General features: G+C 36.7%; 1 protein-coding gene across 8 annotated transcripts; it reads left to right on the top strand.

Annotated features, from left to right (window-relative positions):
• Positions 1 to 8,778: 8,778 nt before the first annotated feature.
• Positions 8,779 to 12,992, top strand: LOC113314197. 8 transcript variants are annotated; one of them, XR_003342322.1, is made up of 7 exons: positions 8,779 to 9,782; positions 9,912 to 9,994; positions 10,068 to 10,830; positions 11,242 to 11,359; positions 11,441 to 11,688; positions 12,066 to 12,254; positions 12,611 to 12,992. XR_003342322.1 is itself a non-coding variant. In XM_026562972.1 (7 exons), the coding sequence occupies exons 4-7, from the start codon at positions 10,798 to 10,800 to the stop codon at positions 12,069 to 12,071; spliced, it is 405 nt and encodes a 134-aa protein (XP_026418757.1). In that variant the 5' UTR covers positions 8,779 to 9,782; positions 9,912 to 9,994; positions 10,068 to 10,153; positions 10,720 to 10,797; the 3' UTR covers positions 12,072 to 12,549. The 8 variants fall into 8 exon arrangements, 7 of the variants coding, with proteins under 7 accessions (XP_026418757.1, XP_026418755.1, XP_026418759.1 ...); XM_026562972.1 differs by lacking the exon at positions 12,611 to 12,992 and having other exon boundaries at positions 10,068 to 10,153; positions 10,720 to 10,830; positions 12,066 to 12,549; XM_026562970.1 differs by lacking the exon at positions 12,611 to 12,992 and having other exon boundaries at positions 10,068 to 10,615; positions 10,720 to 10,830; positions 12,066 to 12,549.
• Positions 12,993 to 16,537: the final 3,545 nt, after the last annotated feature.

Here is a 16,537-nt window from a genome sequence, read left to right as displayed (position 1 = left end):
GTGCAGTATGAGTCGAAAACGTATGCTTCTCATATGAGTGTAATGTAATGTTCAAATCTCCAATTAACCCATGGATGTGTAATAGAGTGGCTCAGTTGAGTGATATACTCCCATTGATCTTGTCTGAGTTTTGTATAGGGTGATCCATACATACAAAGTCAGCTTCCATGAGTCTGATTCTGAGTTAGACTTGAAAACAATGTTAACTAGATATGAAGTATTGTCTCGAATTTGAAAATAGAAACTGTCCTTCCATAATAAAGCCAAACCCCCTTTTCTACAAATAGGAGAAACATACCAAATAATTTGGGTAATGCATTTTACTGAGGTAGTAATTGATCTGAGGAGGATGAGTTTTGGTTTCATACAAAAAAATGATATCAGGATCGTAGTTTCTAATGGTATTTTGTTAATGATTTCTAGTGTGTGGGTTTCCTAGACCCTGACAGTTCCATGCTAGAATATGCATTGTGACGAGAATGCAGGAAAGATGCAGTAGAAACAAAATAAAAGAAATTGGAACAAGATGAACAAAAGAGAAGGATAAGAACAAAACCTGGAAATGTTGTTCTTCGGGTTCCTTTCCTTTGACCGTGTCAAAGCTAAAAGTGATATTATCACTAGTGTCTTGGTCCATAGCCTCCATAGAATGAGAAGTTGCAATAGATTTACCCCTCAAGTCAGAATTAATAGCTTGCTGAGTTACTAAAGTACCAGATCGAAGTCGTTTTTCCCCTCTTGTGGATTGGTCTTGCTGATGTGATTCGTTAATCTGAAGAGTAAAAGATTCCTACAAATCCTGGTTTACAGAAGGTGATATTTCTTTTCTTGGGACAATATTGTGGCGAGCAGGGGTAAAAGATAGTGGAGTGGCCTCTGGCCTGTTCATCTATGAGCATCTTCGCAGTAGATAAGCACGCATTTATCTGATGATCAACAATGAAACATTTATTACATAACTGAAATGGAGGATTAACATACTGAAATCGAATCCTTTCACAAGCTCCAAATTTTCGTTGAATTGAGAATTAACGTCTCCATGGGTGTCTTACGGAAAAAATAGCTGTCATCGTAGCAGCACCATTGATAAGAATGAAGGTGTTTTCTGGTAAAATTTCTCCTCCTACTAGCTTTGCTCAATGAGCTTGGGAGTCTGATATTCTCTAGGCAGCTTCTGTATTCCATATGTTACTTTAACCGTACTAAAATCCACATCCTCAAGCGTAAGACTTGGATTCTAATCCACAACCAAAGTAAGATGACCATCAAGAGAAGTATAGTCTTTGGATAACAAATCCTTTTTGTCCTTCAGATTTTCAAAGGTGATAACAAAAATGTTCATAGCTTCATAAGAAAATTCAAATTCTCCATATCCTTTCCAGTAGCGAGTTGCAAATCTCTTAGCATCTCATAATTTGAGTGGTTTTCCATAAAATACTCGGATAATCACACTGTTGGTCCACTGATTGAATCCTTCTTGGAGTTCATCCTTTTCCAATTCAATAACACGAACTTGAGTTGGGTAATCTTTGACAGATGAAGAAGAGAATTGTTACTGGATTAGTATTTCATTCCATTTTAGATGAGGTTTTAGTGTATTTTATGCAGTTTAAGGAATGGAGAGAGATATAAAGTTTTTCCATTTATACCATAAACTACATTTAAAATAAAGATTTATAGTTCCAAGAAGGGTATTGTTGGAAGTTTCATGGGAACATATGAAAAACTCGTGTATTATGCAACTAGAAAAAATCTCTAAACCTTCTTCTAAAATGGAGAAGGGAGTACTCATTATTTGGAGTATGATTGATATTTCAGATCCAACATCCACTAGTAGCTCAGGGATGGGCCTAGCAAGGGGCTAAGTGAGGCTATAATCCGTCCCTGCTTTTGGACAAACAAGATTTTATTACACAAAATTTTGTTAGATTTTAGATTTAACCCACGAATTAGTTTCCCATAAGTAATTCTTAGCCCATGTTACAAGAAATTTTAAATATAGTTGTAACTTAAAACACTAATCTTCTTCCTCAAAACGCATTTCTCTCCCATTTTTCTTTTCTTTTATATCAGAAAATCTTTCGGTATCCTTTTTTTTTGTTGTTGTTATTTGCATTTGTTATAACCTCTTCGCTAATCACAAAATTGGTCAATTAACCCAATAATGATAATTTCTGGGTGAAAAAAACATGTATAATTTGATACTATTCAAATGGACGAGAATGTAAAAATAGCCAGGATGTAAACATTTTCATCCTACCCATTTTTAAATACTTTTTCTTATTTTAATTTACATCAGGATGCATCCAGTTTCATCCTCGCTCTTTTTAAAGTTTAAAACAGGATGAATCCAGTGTCATTCTTGCTATTATTTTTTGTGTCAATTTCATCCATACTAATTTTTACTCGTCCATTAGAACCATGTTTTAAAAATATTTGGTCAAATAACCCGTATTTTGCTTATCTATCTAGTATTATGTAGGCTAATCACTATTGGCCGCTAATTATATGATGCGTCCCAAAAAATTTGCCGCGGCCTACGGCTACAGCCGCCTTGTCAATTAACTTCAGCCCCACCCAAAGAACAATCTTGGGTCCGTCCCTGCAGTAGCTATTAAAATCTTTGAACAAACTCACGATGTAGATAGAAATGAATATCTTTGAACAAATTCACGATGAAGAAATGAATATTGATACTTCACCCCCTCCCCGGTGTATAGGCAGATTTTGTTTTTTCTTTTTTTATACGCGAAAGTCGGACCCAGGTCCCTATCCGAATCCAGCCAGTTGGACTGGCCCCATTGCCAGACCCAACACCGCTTAACCCACTATACAACTAATCTATTACAAACCTTTATGGCGCGGGGATTGAATTCCTGAGTTCCTCCTTACTGGAGTTGATGGGATACCAGTGAGCTATGCTCTTGGACCCATATCTCCCATTTTTTATTTTCCCCTTTTATCTGATCTTCCAAGACAAAAAACACATTAACCTCCTTGTTATGATTCTCATGCATGCATTTTGTAGAAAAAACATCTTTGGAATTGGAACTACGTCTATCTAATGAGATTATGAAATTTCTAAAATCGTCTATCTAATGAGATTATGAAATTTCTAAAATCTGCCGATATAACAGAGAATGAGGGAGTAAGATAGTTGATTATTATAGATGCTATTTAGATAGGGTTTCATCTATTTCCCATCCCTAAATCTCATCCCAACTACAAAAACCAAATTTTGTATATAATTACTTTTAATTTCGGTAAACAATACTCACCCTATTATATGGTAGGTGTGACCTTTTATCTTCATCCACAATCGTTCTTCCCTCTCTGTCTCTCTCGATTCTTGTTATACCAATCTATTATATGGTAGGTGTGACCTTTTATCTTCATCCACAATCGTTCTTCCCTCTCTGTCTCTCTCGATTCTTATTATACCAATCCCAACTAGTTTTCTAGAATCGAAAATTTTCTACTGTATTTTTTTCCTCATGATTGTTCAAACATTTATGCATACAAATGCCTCCGTGTCCAATCAATCTAATGAACATTTCAAATTTTTTAGTTGCAGGAGTGTATAGAACATTTAGTAGTCTAACCGGTTCCGTCCAATACCGAGTTAAACAGGTACAGGTCATGTCCCGTATTTCATAGGGTACAAAGAACCCTACCGCACCATGTGCACCGCTAATTGTAAGGGTATCGGAAACGGTAGACCTACACCTATTTTAAATTGTACAGTTAAACATACCATTTTTTATTAAAATATCTATAAACGCAACAGTTATATAGCTTTTAGTCTTCATCAGCTCCAGGTGTGAGTAGAGAGAACTGGGGCCACATCGCAGCTGGAGCAAATTAAGCCAGGTTTTAATAGAGCAACAAAGATGCACACTGAACACTACCAAGTACCAACATTCTTTTCCATAAAATTTCAAAAGTAAGCAGCATGCTTGCCACATGAGCACACATGACAGATTTTGAATGCACCCCCGACCAAATAAGAGATTTACAGTAAAGCTTTCTTTACGATTTATGCTTCCTAGAAAATATGTTGCCTGTATTTCATAACAAGGGGAGTAAGTAATACCTACAGACTCAATTTCCTTGCACTGATAACAAGGACTTCACTGGGTCCATGGATAATGCATAATACTATATTTAAAGCAACAACCAGGCAAGTCAGGATACAGAAGTTGTTCTACTCAATGGTCAAGAGCACCCTGGCAGAGTACCGTAACTAAAAAAAACAACTATTGACTATTCCATGTTTCATCAGGAGGAAAACCCCTAAGATGGGCGATCAATACAAGCAAGAGCAGGGACTTTTGCACTGCTAAAATTCTAGGTTCCTGAATAAGACTAAAAAGTCATTGCTGTTATCAAGACTTAAAGGCGAGTTGGTTTATATTGCTCTACACATACCTCGAACAGCAGTTCAAGTGATCTAAGCATAAGACTGAAGTGCAGAAATAAAAGTCAAAATGTTGAAAACTTACCTCTTTCTTGATTAAAGTAGTCAGTCAGTCTTCTTCATTGCTCGTCACATCATCAGGATTTCATCAAAACTCTTAGAAAAACGAACAAGGATACTTTCATAGGTTAAAAGCACCCCACACACACATACATAAATACATAAGGTAAAGTTAGGAGATCCACAACCCCACATTACATGCAACTTAAAACAAAGGTTCCAGTGAATACTTCATCTAATAGTAAACTCACATAACTTAGAGTAAGCTCCTGCCTGACTAAGAAGTCTCGGGATAACTTAGCGTCCATTTCCTATGCTGATTAAGCTGGCAATTGTAACTATTGCCTTTTGGTAAGGCGAGCTGACAATTGCGCATCTTTAGCTTTGATGTCTTGTATAGTTATAAACTGCTCATGTATCTGAGAACCAATACCGAGAATGAACCCTAACCATATGACTCGATCCATAGAAAATGCCCGTTTTAGGGCCTGCAAAGAAAACATATATGAATATAATAACAATAATCAGTGTAGTGCCATATATATTACACATGTAATTTAGCTCAATCCCAGAGTAGAAGTAGAAAGCAAAATGAAATATAGGGATACGAGGATGGGACTTACAAAGATAGCATTGCATTCATCAGTGAGTAGCTTTGTTTTCTCAATAGCCTGCTCAAGCCGTATAGCAATACTTCGCACTCTATCATCCCTAATCTGATTAAACACAAGAAGGAGGAAAAAGTAAGGTCTTTTGACTTGAAAAAGATAGGATATAATAATAAGGCAACAAATTGTTACATCTTTAGTCTCAATTCCTCCATTCTTGGTAACAACGCCTGTAGTGCCACTAGAAAACCTTCGTGATAGCATGTTTGCGACATTTTTTAGTGCCATGTGATCTTCTTTGACTTCTCCCCTAACAAGTATTAACATGGATTTAACGTCAATGGCACACCACCGAGTTAAGTGGAAACTTCACAACTTCCAGGGGGTTAGTCGTGAGAGAGTTTGAGAGATTTTAATGTATTTAGGTTTTCTCCTGTTAGTCATGAGGGAGTTTGAGGGAGTCTCTCCAAATCCCCGTTAGTCGTGGAGGAGTTTAGAGGAGTCTCCTAAACTCCCTAGAAAACACCTGTTAGTCGTTGGGGAGTTTAAAAAAAGCTCTTGAACTCCCTGCTAGTCAAAAAACCCTACAATACTAGGGAGTTGGTTGCTTTGGGGAGTTCGAAGGAGTTTTTAGTGTATTTTGGTCTCACAACAAATCTCTCAAAAGAGTATTTGGGAGGAGTTTGAGAATGTATAGCTTGAAAAGGGTCTCAGTGATTTTCTAATTTTGTTATACTGTTACAGTAATCGAGCTAAGCGAGTATTTTCGTCTGCACCAATTACTAAGCGATATAGTTTAATATCTCTTAAGACAGCTGACGGGATCAACATTTTGATTCAAGGCCCTATCTCGTTCTCAGGAAAATGGGTTTTCTCCAGAGGTTGTTAGTACTACTACCGTGTCTTTATTCTTCTTAGTTATGCCTTTTTGATTTGTCTTGTCTCATGTTGAAATGGAGTAATTTTAGTTTCTGCATATAAATTGTTCCGTAAATGACTAAATGCGTAAGCTTCGTAAACAAAAAAATCCATATGAGTTATGCTTTTTACGTCACAAGTGATGTTATGGATTACAACCTGCATTATTTTAGTCCTTTTTCGGTTATTAGTTTATTGCGAACAAATGCATTGGCAAGTCAATTTTGGTCCTTGTTGAGGAATATAGTATCTAACTATGGGTCATTGAAAGTTTGCATTGAGAACAGTATGTGCACATTGAGTATCAAATTACGATACCTGTTCTGGTATTAGAGGAATTTAGTATTATCTATTGATGGATACCTACACTATGAGCAGGTTTGCAGTCGTTTCATTGTGGGGTTTCCATTTGGCTGGGAGGATGTTGCTGATCAATGCTTGGACCAAGATCTGCTGGTGATGGTGCTCCAGCTAGTATGTCTTCCTTTCCCGAGTCAAAAGAAGTGCCGACTTCTCTTTCCAACAAGAAGACGTTCACTAACATGAAAAGTGAAGAAGCGGAAGATCTTAGTTGCAGTTATGATACTGGTATGGATGAAGTTGTAAAAGATGATCCAGTAGCTACAAATTCTGATGTGAAAAATGCTGATCCAAATGAGGCCACTGTTGTTGTTCCAGTGGGCATCCTGAGAGTACAAAGTTGGCTAAAGCCAAAGGTGGAGTTAAAAAAGGTAAAGTAGGTCGGAAGAAGAAGGGAACAAATTCATGTTCTATTTCTGGGTCTGCTGGCTGTGGAGTTGTACAAGTCCATCTCAAAGAGGATATAGGTCATGTTTCTGAAGGAAAACTGGAAAGATCTGTGTCAGAAACGCCCATTGCAGCCAGTCATAGTGTGCAAGAAAGATCTGGAAGTTGCAATTCTAGCACAACCAGGACCACGGCTATCTCACTCTCCTTCGCTGCAGTTTCCTGCCATTCCAGTCCTTGAATTTCTCCTTCTTGCTGCGACACCGACACACACAATCAGCTCCAGCCCCCATATCTCAGCACACAGCACTGCTGCATTCCATTGTTCTCTGTTAAGCTTCATTCCATCACCGCCAACATCGAACTCATTTCAGTCCCTTGTTTCGCACCACCACCACCATCACCAGTACCATTTAGTTCAAGCAACAGCATCTCAATTATTTCCCTGCTGTAACTATAACCACCTGCAAGTCAGGTTCAATACCAGACTCGACTCTGCTTTAATCAGTTAGCATCCATTCCCTTCCGGCAACACTCATACCCATTTCATACAACTGTAGCTCAATTCCATTCTAGACCTTGTTCACCATTGCCATGATCAGTTGCACATTCACCATCTCATTCTCTATAGTTGATTCCGCCTTGCCTGACTGTCACCACCAATACCCACAGCCATCTCTGGCAGCAATATCAAACTGCAGCACCATCTACACTGACTCTCACAATACTCCTGCTCTTGACTGCAATCCCAGTTCAACATCAAGCTTAATACCGCCACCAACTGATCAAACATTCAACACACATTCCATTTCCAGCTCATCCTACCAGTTCAGACTTGCAATCTCCCATGGCCTCACTGCAACTTCACTTCCATACCCGCTTCAGTTCGTCGCCATACTGCATCTCCATTATCTCAGGTCATCACCAAACTCATCAGTCGAACCCATTTGTTATCTCAGTACATTCCCTCTCCAGACACAACCACAGACTCAAGCTTTCAATAGTTGTGCTGTGGACAGAACAACCTACTTCCCTGCAATGCACAGACTCAACACATCTGCAATCTCCATAACCAGCTGCTGCAAAAACACCAACTTTTCTTCCCTGCAACCTCAGACAACTTCCATCTCAGTCCATTCCTTTCTTAGCCAACTGCAAGGCACAGGTTCAGCTCGTTACAATCCACCAACTTCAGACCAATACCACAGGTTTAGCTCCATAATTTCTGCAGCATTCCTTCCCTCGACATCAGCATTTCAAATTCTTCTTAACGGCACCAACACTGCCTGAATTCAACCAACAGTACCTTCAGCTTCTTATTTTCTTTGTTGCTTCTTGTATCTTCTTTTTCCTGCAAATGAAATTAGAGCACTGGGAAAACCCATCTATGTTTTATGCACCCATTCCAACCTAGTAATGAAATAGAAGTAGAGAAAATGACGGCAACTGCTTGTGAAGATGATCATAAAAATCCGGCACTGAAATTGAGCTCAGCTCCCTTTTATTGTTTCTTAAAAGAGAATGAGTTAGGAGTGAACTCTCTCAAACTCCCCCAAACTCCCTCTAATAAACTCTCTCAAATTCCCTACACTCCCCCAAACTCCCTGAACTCAAAAACACCAAACTCTCTCAAACTCCATACACTCTCTCAAACTCTCTTAAAATTCCTGAGATTTAAAATACACTCAACTCCCCCAAAATCACTTGAGGACTAACCCCCTCTTCAAATCAGAACAAACAACAAGATGGAAAACGCCTAATTGTTCAAAAAAACCCTAATTTTTCAACCAACTAGGAAACTTTAAAAAGCCCTAATTTTCAAACAAATAAGTAACCCTAATTTCTCAAACAAATAAAAACTCTAAAAAGCCCTAATTTTCAAATAAATAGGAAAACATGAAACCCCTACGAAATTAAAAAGATCAAAAAACAAAAACGCGACCTGAATTATAGAAAAGATAAAAAAAAAAAAAAAAAAAAAAAAAAAAAAAAAAAAAAAAAAAAGAAAAAAAAAAATCTGATGAAACAACTATGATGAAATTAACTTGTTGATGTAAACATGTTACCTGAGATCCAAACAAAAGAAGCAATAACATACAACAACAAGACCCTCCTAATCTGTAATTGAAACAAGGATCCTCTTACTGGTTTGCCTGCCTTCAAGGAGAGCTGTGCGAAGAGTCCTCGCCGATGATTTGTTACGAGAATAAGCAAGCATTTATCGTTACGCCCTAAAGGTTGATTCGCTGGTTCGGGTGCACCGTATATAATACATCTATGCTTACAGGAGTGTTTGGAGTGTCAGACGACGGTTAGGATATATCCGTTTTTCCTGAATAGATTAAATCAGATACACTTAAACATATGGATATCGATTTTGTTACTCACAGTGGTGCTTAGAGAAACTCTTGAAAATTACTTCACAATGATTTATCCTTCAATCTTCTATTCAGTTAAATTACTTTGCATGCAAAGATGAATTTGGCTAGAATTGAGTCTGATAAAACATTTCATTCAATTATATAATTTATATTGTTATGTTCTATTAGGACATTATGGGTTGTGTTTTTAAGCTGAAATTTATGATCCTAATCAACGAAGTTTAGTAATTTGATCAAGGAGTTATCACTGTAATCTACAAAAAAGTTTGAAGTTTGGTCTTGGATTTTTTCAACATGAAAAGAGCGATTATGCCCTTGAAGTGTTTGAGGAAATGGCTAACTAAAGAGTTCTGGGGTATGATACAGGTCTAAGTATTTGTTATCTGCATTTTCACTGTATAGAGCTTAGTTTATGGTTTTTGTTTCATCGATGCTTTAGATTTCAATTAGATTACTTTTAATTGTAAAGAAGTTGTTGACAAATATCATGCTCCAACAAGACCACAAGCATCCCCATTTCTGCGTTACATATTTGAAGAGTTCGAGATACAGTATAGAAATTTGTAAAGGAGCGAATCTGTTACAACCTCTCTGCACTATTTCTAAGTGAACTAAACGATGATGAATTCTGCAGTGATCAAGCCTTAAAAGGTTGTTAAGTGCGTCTAGCTCGATGTTTGACCGCAGCTAAATCTTATAGTTTCAAATTTTATCTTAAGTTTCACTTCCACAAACAAATGAACCAATATTTCTTATATAACGATGTCTTCTTGTGTGTAGGTGTTGGAAGCATGGCCTTTTAGCTTTTGCCACCATCCCTTTGCTAATTTTCTTTAATATGTCTTCATGGGTGCAATTACAAGGTAGAAACATTTTGATTGGTGTGGTTATTTTTCAATTAAAATTTGACTTTGCTCACGTACGTTTAGTTTGCAGTGAGCCGCGAGAACAGTATGAGTGGATGATATCGTTATTAATCAACTAAAGTAAGTGGCAGTAATAAGTAACTGGAGACGGTGAAGGTAAGTATCGCACATCTTTTTATTACATTAAGAGGTTCTTCTTACAAGTTTTTACTGAATTTCCTGTGTATTTTTGTCTTTCCAATAGGAGTTGTTTGCCTCTCTGCAAATAAAGTATGATGTCTGGATTAAAGTTTATCAAGGAGTTCAGATGTTATCAATAGATTTTATAAACAAAAGAGTTTGACATATTATCTTTTACCTGTAATTTATAGACATGCAGTTCTTTCTTTTACTAACCTCCGTACTTATGAGTGGTTGAAGGTCTTATACTTTTTTGTACACCCGACCTTTATGTCTTTGAATGTCGCTCATGCTTTAACTAAAAGGGTAAGTTTAGAAATGTATCTTTTATGGTAAACTTCCAGGGGGGTGATTTGTGTTACAGAAAATTACTTAGTCAAATACCGCAGTCCATAACTTCTCTAAATACTCACCAGTAAATTTAATGATCTACTCAGGGTGAGTAACAATGAGTAGATTGCATATATATTTTTTAAGTACTTGCTTAAAATCACAATGATTGTAATGTTGGTTGTTTAACTGGCTGTCTTTGATTTTTGTAGGTGTGGAGAATAGTGGAGGAGGGAGTGGTAAAGCGATTTCTGAAGTAGGCTGGTACATACTTGGGGAGAATCAAGAGCATGTTGGTCCATATGCATTCTCAAAATTACAAGGTAAGTTGAGTTCTGTTAGTAAATTTATTGCATTCTCTCTTTTGTTGGTGTAGGAATGCTATTTGAAACCCATGTATTTTGCCCTAATGTGCTTATCATATCATGTTGAGCAGGATTTTGGCCTTGTTTTGAAAATTCAGTAAGTGGGCATCTGTGAGATGGACTGTATCGTGTGCATTCTCCAGTGCTCACTGGAAGGAACTTTGAATCCCATGCTTTTGTTTTGGCATTATTATGGAATACAATATTAATGCCAAAATGTAGTTTCTTTTGTAAAAAATGAATGCAGTAAATTTACTGGCTTTATTTTGTTCTTGAATTTTCGGACAATTGTTACATCTGTATCATGTTCATAATGCTCTTATGAGCTATTGAACCATCTACTTAGTTGTATTTACTTTGCCTGAGCAGAGCATTTCAAGAATGGATACATCTCCGAGAGTATGCTATTATGGGCTGAAGGAAGAACTGAATGGCTGCCGTTGTCATCGATTCCTGAACTGTTCACAGGAAATATCTGCTATTACAGGTGAGTTTATGTACCAACTTTGGTTTAAATATGAAAGTTGCATATGACAGATATCTGAATATGTTTCTATTCATGTTACAGCAGCGACTTCTGACAATGATGATGAGTTCGCCAAATGGCAAGAGGAGGTTAGGAAAGTGGAACTCGAAGCTGAGGCTTTGAAGCATGGCTCAAAATTAAATGATGTTGGTGGGTCAGATCAGTTGAAAGACTTGGAGGGGGATGTTGACGAAAGGCCTTCCACACCACCTGATGGCGAGGAAGGATTCACTGATGATGATGGAACTGTGTACAAGTGGGACAGAGGTCTTAGAGCATGGGTTCCCCAAGTAAGTTTTTTGTTGTGTCCATCTTCCTTGATTCTAAACTAATACTAGATAAATAGGATATTTTCTTATCTCTGGTTACAACCCGCATGATTGAATGGTTATTGTCTTTTTTGCACTTGTGTATTCTTATTGTGTTATTGTGTTATTCACTAAGCTCAGGCCAACCTCTATTATTTATGCATTTAATGGATACTCCGTATCTGTTCAACCATTTGAAGCAGCAAGGATTTTGGTTTATTTCAATCATAATCTGCTTAATAATGTGTTTTTTGTGATAAAAAAAGGCATTAGCTTTATAAATTTTGTGATGTGGATTTGGATTTAGTTTTGTGCATATTAGATTGGTGCTAAATAGGTTGATTCTAAATTGCTTTTAGGTGTAGTGTCTTCCAAGTCAACACCGTTACTTGCAAACAAAATTCATGTACACAAGGAAAAAGAGAAACTAGCTGGGTTATCAATGGAACAGAAAATACCCATTGTGGTTGGTGCATCAAGTGGTAGTCCTAAAAAGGAGATATGTCCTGCCCTTTATTCCACTATATTACAGGGTTTGTTTTCCCAAGGTTCGGCTATTATACGCTCCTCTGCTTTTATGATTTCTGATTTCTCTTATTTATCATAAGTTCTGTTCAATGTCAACAATCTTCGTCCTAGATCTTTGAAACAACACAAAGTTGTAGTTACCGTTGTTCTCACAACATATTTGATATTTGAATTCTTTAGTCATTTAATATGTAAGAGTTTGTTTTTTTTAATCTGCCTCTCAAATATTCAAGTAGTTTGCAGGCGACCGTAATTTAGCTCCTTATAGAGCGAGAGTATTTTGAGTAACTTGAATTCATTGAGAAATGATAAATTTTAGTGGATGCTTAATTTGATTACAAAGGAATACCTATTCGTATGCACTTTCTATGTGCAGTGAACATTACCACAATGCTTGCCCCATGGTCAATGAATCCACCACCTACAGAATGCTTGCCCCATGGTCAATGACTCCACCTCCATGTCATCGCTGGGGACTACTGCTGGATCTACTGGCACTACTAAGATCATTTCCCCTAGCAGTTACATGACACTACAGAATATCTGAAGGCAACAACCCAACATGTGCAGCATGAACCCGAAACACCAAGGGATTATATGGTTGTATTCTACTGCTTTGGTTTTTGGTTTTGTTGGGAAGGCAATCTTAGTCTAAATATGTGTGTGTATGTAAAATAAAAAGAAAAGGTATACGCACTGTGACAACAGCTTTTACTTCAAATTGCCTAGATATATATTTACTTCAAATTGCCTAGATGTATACGAACATGTGGCAAGGTTTTTCCCTTTTCTGTTGATGCAAAAATCCGATTTGAGCCAACTTAATGATCACATAAAGTGAACGATTCAATGGGATGAACGATTTGCTATATTAGAAGAAATTATTGTTGGTGCCTACGGCCCTACACATTTTTATCCTTACAACTTCGTTTGCCTAATCCTTTCGAGGTGCATTACCAATGATTGGCTTCAAAATAATCATTATAACGGTTGGAAACCTCTATGTTAAATGTTCGGTCTCAGTTGAGATCAAAATGATACCTGTGTTGATTCTACTGTTTGTTGATGTTGTATGTTTCAGTAATATTCCACAAAATCATTTGTCATGAGGGCTTTGTTGTAATTATTGGCGACCTTATGTATTACTTTACAATGGCATAGTATCTTTGCCACCAGCTGTTTTGCATGGAAATTTGCTAGCCTAGCTTGCCCGAATGAACCTTTAGTAGTTTAGTAAGTTTTTTTGAGCATGCTCTCTGATGAACTCTGAATTTTCTACGTATTTTCTTGTAGGAGTTCATTCTGTTTGATGAACTATCAGGTGTTTGATAATGCGTTTTATAGATTCGAGTTCATTCTTAAAAATGAACATACAACAAAAAAATCATAATTATGAACAAAAAACAGAATTCATTCTTTCGAATGAACACCTAATTGAAACCACCAAATCAAGTCTGAAAAAAGAGTTTATTCTCTTAAATGAATACCTAATCAAAGTTCATAATTATGAACAAAAATCAGAGTTCATTCTTTCAAATGAACACCAATCAAAGTTAATTATTATGAACAAAAATCATAGTTCATTCGTCAAAATGAACACCTATCAAAAACAAACTAATTCAAACCTAGAACAAAGTTCATTCTTTAAAATGAACACACAACAAAAATCCATAAAAAACAAAGTTCATTCTATAAGATGAACACGCAATAAAAATCAGAGTTCATTTTTTCGAATGAACACCTAATAAAAGATCTAAAAGTAGAGTTCATTCTTTAAATCTTAATCATCTTTGTCGTCTTTGAAAAAGTGGGGGTCTAACAATCACACCCAATATTTCGCTTAGCAATCTATATGGACTAACTCTAATATACTTTCAAGAGAATCAACTAGACAGTTAGACTCAATCTTAAGAAAGATATATCAAGGAGTTAAATGTCTCAATCTCTAATTCAATCTGCAATCAGCAAATAGAAATCTGTGAGCCCGATTGAATATGAGAGATATAAACTTGGATGGTACCAAAGACCAATATCCAAGGATCAATCAATTTCCAATCAACAACCGAAGGTTAGATTTCACAATTGATTGATACAACGCACACCTGTGATATTTCAATTATATAACATAATATAATGCGGAAAAGAAATAACACAGACACCAGAAGTTTTGTTAACGAGGAAACCGCAAATGCAGAAAAACCCCGGGACCTAGTCCAGATTGAACACACACTGTATTAAGCCGCTACAGACACTAGTCTACTACAAACTAACTTCGGTCTGGACTGTAGTTGAACCCTAATCAATCTCACACTGCTTCAAGGTACAGTTGCGCTCCTTACGTCTCTGATCCCAGCAGGATACCACGCACTTAATTCCCTTAGCTGATCTCACCCACAACTAAGAGTTGCTACGACCCAAAGTCGAAGACTTTAATAAACAAATCTGTATCATACAGAAAAGTCTACGGTAATAGCTAAATCTGTCTCCCACAGAAATACCTACGAGTTTTTGTTCCGTCTTTTGATAAATCAAGGTGAACAGGAACCAATTGATAATCCGGACTTATATTCCCGAAGAACATCCTAGCATTATCAATCACCTCACAATAAACTTAATCGACTAGCGAAACAAGTTATTGTGTAATCACAAACGATGAGACGAAGATGTTTGTGATTACTTTTATATCTTGCCTATCGGAAATCAATTTCAAGCCAATCTTACGATTTTACTTAGTACGATAGAAACAACAAAATTAGATCACACAACTACAAGAAAAGTAGTATCGGTCTGGCTTCACAATCCCAATAAAGTCTTCAAGTCGTTAACCTACAGGGTCTCGGTAGAAACCTAAGGTTAAAGGAGAATCGACCCTAGCTAATACAATTAGTATCACACAGGAGGTGTGGGGATTAGGTTTCCCAATTGCTAGAGTTTTATATAGTCTTTCAAATCAGGGTTTGCAATCAATGTTAGCTTAGTAACAAAACATTCAATATTCATCGTTAGATGAAAACCTGATTAGATTCAAGCTAATATCTTTCAACCGTTAGATCGAAACTTAGCTTGTTACACACAAATGAAATGCACGTTCATCTAGGTTCGTGTAACCGTACCCAAACATGTACATCTATTTGGTTCAACAGTAGTTAACCAAATGGTTAGCCATATGAGCACTTTCATATCAACCATATTTTTCTTTACCATAACTAGTTCAAATGACTCAAATGAACTAGTTAGAGAGTTGTTCAATTGCTTAGATCTTTATAATAGACACAATTGAAACAAAAACGATTTAATTCACTTGAATCAATTCATGAACTTTATAACCACGGTTTGCAAACTTGCATTCCTTAGTTTATATAAGTTTAAGTTCACGAATAATCGTTTTTAGAAAATAACCAACTTAAGTACGCGGACTGGTAAGCAGACTTAAGTACCCGGAATAAGTTTGTTTTCAGTTCACAAACTCCAGCAAAAGTTCTCGGGATGAGAACCTCCGACAGTGCGCGGACTGGGTTCGCGGACTCTAGTTTCGGTTTTCTTGATCAACAAAGTACGCATACTTTGGTTCAAGGAATAAAGACTTATACATGTATGAGTTACCTCACAATGTTTATATCCAACCATGGTTATATAATCTAAACTCTCATTTCAATCATTGAAACATTCTTAGAGGACGTTATATAATTGTTATTCACAAACCATTTTTCGTCAAAGCCATTTTCAAGTAATTGAAACATAACATGACTTTCATCACTAGTAAAGATGAACTTGGCCAAAGCGAAAGCTTACCAACACATATTTCGAGAAATAGATAAGCGAGATAAACTCGGCTCGAAATAGCAAATGTGTATAATCATAGTCTATATAGCAAAACGACTTTTGTCTCAAGATAGGAGATAGAGTAGATAGACTTTTGAGTGATAGATAAGTTCAAGTCTCCACATACCTTTTAGTCGATGGAGTTCCACCAGTTCCTTGAGTAGTTCTTCGTATTGTATGATGATCTCCATGGAGTTCTTGAGCTCAACTACACTTTCTATCCTAGTCCGAGACTTAGCTATAAGTAGACTAGAAATCAAGACTTATAGTTTTGATCACTAACATTGACAAACATGCTTGAGATAGCAACGCATGCGAGTTCGACCGAGCAGTGCTCTAACAGTCTTCATCATCTTCAACAACAACAGTAGTAATTAAGAAGAACACAGATAATCTTTATCGTCCATCATCATCTTCATCGTCTTCATCGTCAAAATCCTAGATAAAACATAAGAAGAGCAATTATTTTTATCGTCGTCGT

Source organism: Papaver somniferum, chromosome 9 (genome assembly GCF_003573695.1).
Source record: "Papaver somniferum cultivar HN1 chromosome 9, ASM357369v1, whole genome shotgun sequence".
NCBI lineage: Eukaryota > Viridiplantae > Streptophyta > Magnoliopsida > Ranunculales > Papaveraceae > Papaver > Papaver somniferum.
Note: the sequence above shows the minus strand (reverse complement) of the source record. Positions and strands in the feature narration are given on the sequence as shown.

Excerpts from the sequence above, each read along its gene's own strand:
- LOC113314197 (XM_026562972.1), top strand. The coding sequence starts at position 10,798 with ATGTTGGTCCATATGCATTCTCAAAATTACAAG. Across the intron at positions 10,831-11,241 it reads TGCATTCTCAAAATTACAAG|AGCATTTCAAGAATGGATAC; the intron begins GTAAGTTGAGTT and ends TTGCCTGAGCAG. Across the intron at positions 11,360-11,440 it reads GGAAATATCTGCTATTACAG|CAGCGACTTCTGACAATGAT; the intron begins GTGAGTTTATGT and ends TTCATGTTACAG.